The sequence below is a fragment of the Pararge aegeria genome, chromosome 3, assembly GCF_905163445.1.
Source record: "Pararge aegeria chromosome 3, ilParAegt1.1, whole genome shotgun sequence".
Classification (NCBI taxonomy): domain Eukaryota; kingdom Metazoa; phylum Arthropoda; class Insecta; order Lepidoptera; family Nymphalidae; genus Pararge; species Pararge aegeria.
The window spans coordinates 2,419,731-2,429,235 of NC_053182.1; the positions used below are offsets into that span (position 1 = coordinate 2,419,731).

The 9,505-nt window shown below is 36.6% G+C and overlaps 1 protein-coding gene across 1 annotated transcript; it reads right to left on the bottom strand.

Moving 5' to 3' along the window:
- Window positions 1-3,472: 3,472 nt before the first annotated feature.
- Window positions 3,473-9,271, bottom strand: LOC120637229 (procathepsin L-like). Its single transcript, XM_039908952.1, has 6 exons — window positions 9,031-9,271; window positions 7,501-7,728; window positions 6,485-6,608; window positions 5,401-5,576; window positions 4,441-4,548; window positions 3,473-3,754 (listed from the first exon to the last, which is right to left on the bottom strand). Exons 1-6 carry the CDS (start codon window positions 9,257-9,259, stop codon window positions 3,609-3,611), a joined length of 1,011 nt encoding a protein of 336 aa, XP_039764886.1. The 5' UTR covers window positions 9,260-9,271; the 3' UTR covers window positions 3,473-3,608.
- Between the last annotated feature and the right edge of the window lie 234 nt (window positions 9,272-9,505).

A 9,505-nucleotide genomic window follows, 5' to 3' on the forward strand; every position in this document is an offset into this window, starting at 1 on the left:
CAATAGGCCGTAGAGGATGTACCCAACGGAAATAAGGGCTACTCTTATCGCCAAAAAAATAACTTATTTGAGAAAAAGCTGCTTTACAAACTGTGGAAGTAGTTAAATAAGAAAGAAACCGCATAAACAACACAATACATACACTGGATGGCTCATTTGTATGACCAGACGATACAGCCGCTACCGAGTTAACAGCACAATAGGATAGAAAGAAATGTAGTTTCTGATCCCTACTAGAAATCCAGGCTTAGATTCATTCACAAATATTTACAACAGAGGAATTAGTTGTAACTGCAAACCATAGTAAAGTTGTCAACCTTAATGCAGTATATATAAAGGTTACAATACGATATGAACTTGATGGCACAGTACTTTGAAATGCCGCTTCCATTGATGGTATACATCATTGTGAGCTGGAAGTTGATAATCCTAACATTGTCGGTAGTTCATTCATAAATACTAAATAGATGAGTATAGAGTATTTATGAATGATCTTTTAGTTGCCAGGAAACTAAATGCAACAGGTATTAGTAATTTAACGGCCGACTGACGCAGTGGGCAGCGACTGAGCTTTCTGAATCCAAGATTGCGGGTTCGATTCCCACAACTAGAAAATCTGTTTATGTGTGCTTTAAAAGTATAGCTGGTAGGACATCGACTTCGCTTTCAAGGGGGCCAGTTCGAATCCCGGCACGCACCTCTAACTTTTCTAAGTTATGTGGCAATATAAATATCACTTGCTTGAACGGTGAAGGAAAACATCGTGAGGAAACCTGCATGCCTGAAAGTTCTCCATTATGTTCTCAAATGTGTGTGAAGTCCAAAAATCGGCACTGGGCGAGCGTGGTACCACGGCCTTAACGCCTTCTCATTGTGGGAGACCCGTGCCTTGTAGTGAACCGGTAATGGGTGGATATGATGATGACGATATATTATGAAAATTCAGCTTAATCTGCTATAGTCCGCGAAAAGCAGGAGAATCTGTATGGTGAAATTCCATCCTCATACTCCACACCAAACAGTATTTTTAGTTATACAATTTCTATTCTATTCTATACATTTAAACACCCAGACACTGAAAAACAATCATGCTCATCACACAAAAAAAATCCAGTAGTGGTAATCAAACCCACGGCCTTGGACTCAGAAAGCAGCGTATAAAATGCAGTTCAATTAATGACCTAGATGGAAGCTCTAGATTCAATGTAAAATTACGAAGCGTCGAGAATGTCTCTCTTCCTGTGGGTGTCCTAGGAGGCGACGATGGAAACCGAAGCGGACAACTCTCCTCTGTGCCAGCGTGGTGATTATGGGCCCGTTGGAAGAGGCCCTTAGTAGTCTCTTGCGTTTTTTTAAATCCATTTGAGTATAGTTCAACGGGTACATAGCACGATAATATTTTTGGATTTGTCGATATTTCGACCCAGTTGCATGGATCGTGGTCACGACGGGACTTCGTAGGTACAAGATGTCAAGTTGGATGTCACGGGCAGTCAGATTCAGACTGGGTCGAAATATCGATAAATCCAAAAATATTATCGTGGTATGTACCCGTTGAACTATATTTAAGAAATGTTGATTAACCAAGAAAATCTTAGTTAAAAATTTTTAGTCCTTTTGAGATTCGTAAACTATAATTTATATGAAAAGAAAGATGTTAAAGCTTTTGTATATCAAACCTATCCTCATATTTCTCTAAGAAATAAGAAAGCGGGTCGTCCCAGACTTAGAGGCACCGTAACGCATTGTTGCAAGCCATTTCATTAACATCCCCCGCTCCCTTTTGTTATTACCTTTTTCTCCGTACCCGTTGAGGGATAAACAGTTTATTGTTGTGTGAAAACGTCTTAAGTGGGATTAGGGTCCTTGCGGGGTGAATGGAGTCCATTGATGCTACCGTCTTCAGCTTTGGTCAGTATGTAATGCGCTGTTAATCAGTAGATAACACGACTTTTTTTTATTATCACCAATCCGCACTGGGCCAGGCTGGTGGAACTTAGCCGGAGCCCCTTCTCATTGTAGGCTCTCGTGTTCTATAGTGTGCCGATAATTGGTTGATATAAGTGGTACTTTATTTTTATAAATCTTATCGGAGATTTTCTTCATTTTACATCATCTGCATACCCTCTATGCACGCCACTGCATACAGAGTCTGCACAGTGTATGCCCTAAACGGGTAGATGAGTATACAAAATTTAAGGGTAAGCATATTCAAATTCAAAATTTCTTTATTCATGTAGGCCTATCACAGGCACTTATGAAGCGTTCATACATGTATGTTTACATAATTGTAAAGGGATGGTGATTACTTCGTTCGCCAACTTAAACCTAAAGCTACGAGGGTTCCAAACGCGCCCTTGTCTAAGAAGAGCCCACAACAAACTTAGCCGGGTCATTTTTTTTTGTTATCATCATCTCACAGTAAATTTATATTAAGCTATGAAGCTAGAGCAATTCACACCCAAGCTTATCTTAGCTTTATCGTTTAAGTAATCCTTAATATTATAATAGGATTTTTCTGTAAGCTTACGTTTTATATAAACTTTGAACTTATTGAGAGACATCTCAAAGATTGCATTTGGTAATTTGTTATAAAATAAAATAAAGAAATTTGCCCTTGAATGAATTTGCAATTTTGTGTAGCAAAGTAAGCATATTAAGAGCTATAAAATCCTACCCTTAAGATTGTATTCCTCGTACTGGAGACATTCTCAATTTTATGTCATCTGCATACCCAGACGGGCTCTGGCACAAAAAGCTGTACTACTGCTCGTGATCCGTATTCGAACATACTAGCTGCCACACCAACGAGGCAGTATATTATATTGATTTTCAATTTTGAAGGTGACACCAAGCGTAAAATCCTCAGTCGCACGATAAAACTAATTGATTAAACCCCCAACAATCGCGCGCCCGAGATGATCACAATGCGGCCGGGAATCGAACCCGGATTATCTGGAGCCCGCTGCGTCCAATTATACCGTGAGACCAGTCATTTTATTTTCAAAGTTTGACATGTGCGAAAACTTGTTAACCTACAAAAATTCATAACCTTCGAGACCAAACTGGTTACTTAAACAAAGTAATTCAAAAAGAGAAATAATAATCTCAACAATTCTTTCTATTAAGATTTATATGGGGACATCTCTTAAAATCGTGACATGATTCATTTTTAGCACGCGGAGCTTTTATTATTTATTTAATGAAAAATATACATTTTATGTGAACATAATAGTAATAACATCAATTACGGCGTAAAATAAAATGTGCAATTGTTTTTTTTTGCAAAGTTTTGATTCTAGGGAGCGTGTATTAAATTATATATTTTTATTTAAGATTTTTTTGTATGTTGATTCGAAGTAAATATAAGTTCAAGATTGTAATTTAAAAATTTTTAAAACAGCAGTATTTTCTATGAGGATTTCTTATTTTATCCCAAATTTTAATTCAAACCTTAACATTTCAAATTTGGACTGTAATTTTTTTCTATCAAGAGTTTTTTACTGAATCATGTACAAAGAACACCCATTTAATGATTTAGTCAAACATAATTTGGCCAAATTTTTTTTGGTTGCAACCTGCAACTTTTGAGTAACAGGATTGAGGTATTAACCAATAACAGCAGAGTATTGTGGGCGGGAATTGAAATTCAGACAGTTCACACCCCTCTGCATCTTGAAGTAACCTTCAACTCCGCCACTCTTCTTGCCCCAAGAGTTTTTCACCAGCCAGTACGGTAATCCGCTTTCTGTATCTGAAAATATAATATCTTGGTATAGAGGGGTAAATATAACGCAGAACGGGTAGCAGCGTCCTTATTTTTTTTTTTTAAATAAATAAGTAATATACTACGACAATACCATCTAGCCCCAAAGTAAGCGTAGCTTGTGTTATGGGTGCTAAGATGACGGATGAATATTTTTTTATGAATAATAAGTATAAATAAATACTTATAAAAAATACTGAAAACATTCCTGTTCATCACACAAACATTTTCCAGTTGTGGGAATCGAACCCACGGGACCACCCAGAAAGCAGGGTCGCTTCCCACTGCGCCAATTGGTCGTCGAGTTCTACTGCTACCATCAACTGCGACCACCAACCCGTTTGCCCAGCGTGGTGTATATTTTCAAACCCTCGTGGTGGTAGAGGCCTTTATTCTACCAGAGTGACTTCATGACTTCTTACTACATAGTTTGAGGTGGGTAGGAAGCTGAGTTTCTTGCTGGCTTCTTTTCGGTAGAATCTGCCAGCCAAACCGGTGGTAGACTTGACGTTTCAAAAGTGATTATACTCGCATTAGGCCTACTTGAAATGAATGAATTTTGATTTTTTTTTCATACCATGTTCAAAAACCCTGTGCGCGCCGCTGATGGTCATGAGTCTCAGAGCGAAGGGAAAACCCATGAGCGAAGGGAGAAGTAATACAAAATTGCTTACCGATTCCATATCCAACAAGAAGGACAGCGTGGTTGAGATTATCGTGTCGGCAGCTGGGTCCATTCAACACTCCACCGTGGTATTGTTTCAAATATGTGGCATCGATAGCTGAAATTTTACATCTCTTTAAAATAGCACCACTGCCATGTTGGTCTAGTGGCAAGGTGATGTTCGATTCCCAGTTCGGATATAGTATTAATAACAAGAAGCACTGATAACACCGTGGGTAGGACTTTGACTTCACTTTCGGAGGGGGCGAGTTCTAATCCCAGCTTCCTCGAAGTTTTCTAAGTTATATGCGTTTTAAGCAATTTAAATATCACTTGCTTCAACTGTGAAGGAAAACATCCATGAAATCCTTGATAGAAAAACCTACTAGATTCTACAGACTACTCATTTAATACAGCAGCATCATCAAATGTTGAGCAAAATGCGCGAAGCTCCAACAACAACATCATATTCTGAAAAACGATCAGAAAAACAAGAAAATCCATTTATGCAGCACTGGGTGGGCATACATGTATTTTCTCAGTACTCTGTAAATGGTAGGTTTGTCAAATAACATACTGACATAGCTTATAGGTCTTTATAAGTGATGCAGCTTTAAAATATTTAAATTTAAATTTTATATAATTTTTTTAGAAATGGATGTAATGTCTGTAAATAAATTATTATTATTCATCATATATATGAGAAGGGGTTAAAGCCGTTGTCCACCACTCTGGCCCAATGCGGATTGGTGGACTCCACACAATTTTGAGAACATTATCGAAAACTCGGCATGCAGGTTTCCTCGCGATTTCTGCCTTCATCGTTGAAGCAAGTGATATTTTAATTACTTAAAAAACGCACATAACTTAGAATACTTAGAGATACGCTGGGATTCGAACTCGCCCACCCGAAAGTGAAGTCGAAGTCCTAACCACTGGGCTATCACCGAAAGCTGTCAGAAAGGATTACCGATAGACAGTGGTCCAATTGTCGCCAGTTGCTCAGCTATATCGTCCTCTGTGCCTTGGATCTCAAAGCATCCTGTCACGTTAACGGCCACTTTTTCCGCGTCATATCTGCAGGCTTCCTCTCTTTCTACATAAGGATAACTGGTCGATGACATTGCCCCCTGTTCCACTAAGTACCTATAAAATAAAACATGGCTTTGCCTTGCCTTATTCCTGCAGAATACCTTTTAGATTGTAATTTTTAGTTTTCTTTTGTTATTTTTTGGTATTTTTTTCTTATTGTAATGAATGAATAAAGGACACACTTTTATTGTACACCAAAGAAAAAAAGTAGTTACAGAGATATAAATACATATCAAGCGAGTACAATTTGGTGGCCTTATCACTACATAGCGATTTCTTCCAGGAAACCAATGGCGTAAAAGGAAAAAACATAGAAAAGAGGTAGGTGGTGCAATAAATAAGATTTAAAATTATACAAATATATAAATATTACTACAATATATAAATATATTACATATAAATGCAAATAAAATATATAACATCCTCAATTTATATGAAATACATAAATAATTAAAATTACACACTAATGTGATTTTAGTATTGTTCGACTTTTTGTATGTTTATTATAGTTTGTAGTGTTAATGTTGGGCACAGCTTTAAGTGACTAGTCACACTGATAGGAAACAAAATATTTGTAATTTTTCTTTACTACGTATTGTGAACAAGCTGTTGGTGTACCTTTAATAAATAAATAATAATAATAATACGCAGAGAATTAAGAACATACGGAATCCGTGTACACGACTAATTTTGAAGCATTTAAAACCACTCCACTTGAGTAGTGCTTCTCGAACAGGCGGTTAGTAACTTCATTCGTTTAGCAGTTGACAGTAAATATTTTACATAAAATAAGGAAAATGGAAAAAGTTTGTGAGCTAGCAACATTCCACGGGTGTGAAATGAGACGTTCTAGGGACGTCTTCTCTGTTTTTGGACACAATGCACTGCATGCAGTAATGCCTGAATGAGGATTCTGTATGTTCTTAATTCTATGATAATACGTTAAAAGCAAGACATCTTACTGTATAGCTTGTTCTGGGTAACCTCCAGAGCAACCGTGATCCTTTTTATCACAATCCACCACTTGCTGCTCCGATAGCTCTACCAGTTGACCAGTTTTGATTGCGTTTATACTCTCTACGTTGGCTAAAAGATAATTTAAATTGTAGTTAACAAAAATAGTAGAAGATTCAAAGTCACTTAGGTAGTAATAATATATACACTACGGAAATAAATAAATACACTACGACAATACACACATCGCCATCTAGTCCCAAAGTAAGCGTAGCTTGTGTTATGGGTACTAAGATAACTGATGAATAATTTTATCAATAATATACCTACATAAATACATATAATATAAAGATAAACACCCAGACACCGAAGAACATTCATGTTCATCACACAAACATTGTCCAGTTGTGGGAATCGAACCCACGGCCTTGGACTTAGAAAGCAGGGTCGCTGCAAACTGCGCCAATCGGCCGTCAAAATAATTAATAGGTATTGTTAGTATTCGTCAACCTAATTGAAAATACGAAGTGCGTTTGTTTGTTTATCTTTTCTTAACGCCTTAACTAAGCAATTAATTAAATTAACGATTTGATTTTTGACATTTAATAATAGTTTGAAGGACGGTGGGTATAATAATAAATTTTAGAGAGATCTCATTTTCAGCATATTAATATGCTACTTGTTCTTTTAGCTATTTTTTTCATTAATATGCAACTTTTTATCCCAGGGTATGAGTTAGATATGTCTACGTATAATCTCGTCAATCTATACATAAAAATTAAAGTAAATGGTATCCGGGAATCGAACCTGGTACCTTCTACTTAAATTTATAGCGCGCACCTTTGCGCCAGGGAGGTAATCGAATGGGTACCTAGGTACTACTGAAAACAAGCAGTCCGGGACCAAAGATTTTAGAACTCCGTACAAAATATCTATGTCCAGCAGTGGATGTCATCCGGCTGAAGTGATAATGATGATTTAAATATATGTGTGCTTCTAATAAGAAGAATAAAACTCCCCTTACCAACAGCACTAAAAGCCCAACAAGATCCGCAATTTTGTTGATCTTTGACTCTTGTCACCACGTTCTTGGCACGCCAGTCAAGTTCTGCTGGAGTCCCTAAGACTTCATATTTGCCTAAGGACTCGCGAGTTACCCTTCTACAATTGGTTAATTCTTCCTTGGGGAATTTAAAACACGTGCGGCTTCTTAGGAATTCATCAAGGGTCATATCAGAGAATTCGTTTATACCTTAAACACAATAAAACAAATCGTATACCTACGTCATTAACATTGCAAGATGACCAGAGGCCCAAATTATATTTTAATTGCGAAACACTATAATTTAATTTCAAAATTGACTAAGTTTTTGGCCAAATATTTTTAGATACTGAGTCTTTCTTTTGAGAGCTTGCAAATAAATAGGCTCGACTTTTTGTTGAAGAAATGAATGAATGTACTTTTATTGCACATCACAAAAAGCACATAAAAAAAGAAAAGTATAACAAAATAACGAATACAATGTGGCGGCCTTATCGCTTCATAGCGATTTCTTCCAGGCAACCAATGGCGAAGAAAACAAATACTTACAGAAAATAGTTTAGTGGTGCACATATCCATATACCCATAAAATAAATATATCTATACTTAAATAAATATATATAATATATAGAAAACATATATATGCTGGAATGGCAGCCCCTAACTGGTAAGCGCAGCGTTGGTCGACCCCCAACGCGATTGACAGACAACATTAAGCGCGTCGCAGATAGCCGCTGGATCCAAGCGGCATAGAACCGTGAAATTTGGAACAAAAGACGTCTATCGGTTGATATGATGATGATATAAAACAATATTTGTAACTAAAGACAAATAAATAAATAAATAATTACCAATACAAATTTTAAATTATATTACTTAAAAATAATATAATAAAATAAACATGAAACAAAAGAAATTAAATTAATAAATATGCTCAACGTAAGAAATTATTGACGGACAAGCAGATGGTCGGACAAGCAAGGAAGACGTTCTGCAACGGGCCTCCGTGTCAGAAATTTCGAGAGAGTAATTTTTTTATGCTCCTGCAACGTGCCGCGCTATTTCCATTAACCCGGTGTTTCGCCTCACGTGCCTGTAACCACACCGGCAACCACGCCATTCAGACCGAAACACAGCATTGCAAAAATAGTGCTTTGGGACAGAAATAATCACTGTGTAGTACTTCACCATCGAGCTCTGTCTCAAAAAGCTCTACGTCCACTTTTACAAGTTTGCCGAGCCATCTTTACGCAGCAGAGCAATGCTCGACGTTTCGTCTACTTCTTCTAAATGTACTTGCAAACCTCTAGCATCTACACACTCTTGAAGATCGAGTAAAAGGATTTCATTACTACTATCACAGATCTCACAGTTAGACATTCAAATTATTTTATGAATTTTAGGTTGGTATTCAAAATTAGTTTTCTGTTTATAAACTGTGCTGTTGCTGCAAGCTGCAAGGTCTGTCGCAAAAAGCTCTCTTACAACTAAACAAAGAGATTTCAGGATTACCAAACTGAGCATGTTCATTTTGTTCATTTAAAACATTGATCTCTTCCAAATTCTGCAGGAATATGCGATACCTAATTGCTTTCTCTTCGTCATTTGAATATACTTTGTTATGGGCTTCCATGAAATCATCAAAATGCTGTATTCCTTCCCTCAGGGCATATGGTGGGATCTTTTTAGCTGACACAGTTATAGCACTTAAATATAAAATAACTACTGCATTCATTTTCATATCAATATGATGATTTATTTACAACTAGTTAATAGCTAATAACGTTGCTCGGCTTTATATACTATGGGTTATGATTGTTATCAGTTTTTGCATTCTATGCGTTTGAAATATTTTATCGCTCACTAAATATTTTGCATATTATGTACAAAAATTTTACTGCTAGGTACTCTTGTATCTATGTGGATATTTTTAGAATGGATTTAAATCATGATTTAATTTGAATTATTATGGGTGTTTGTGTTTAAT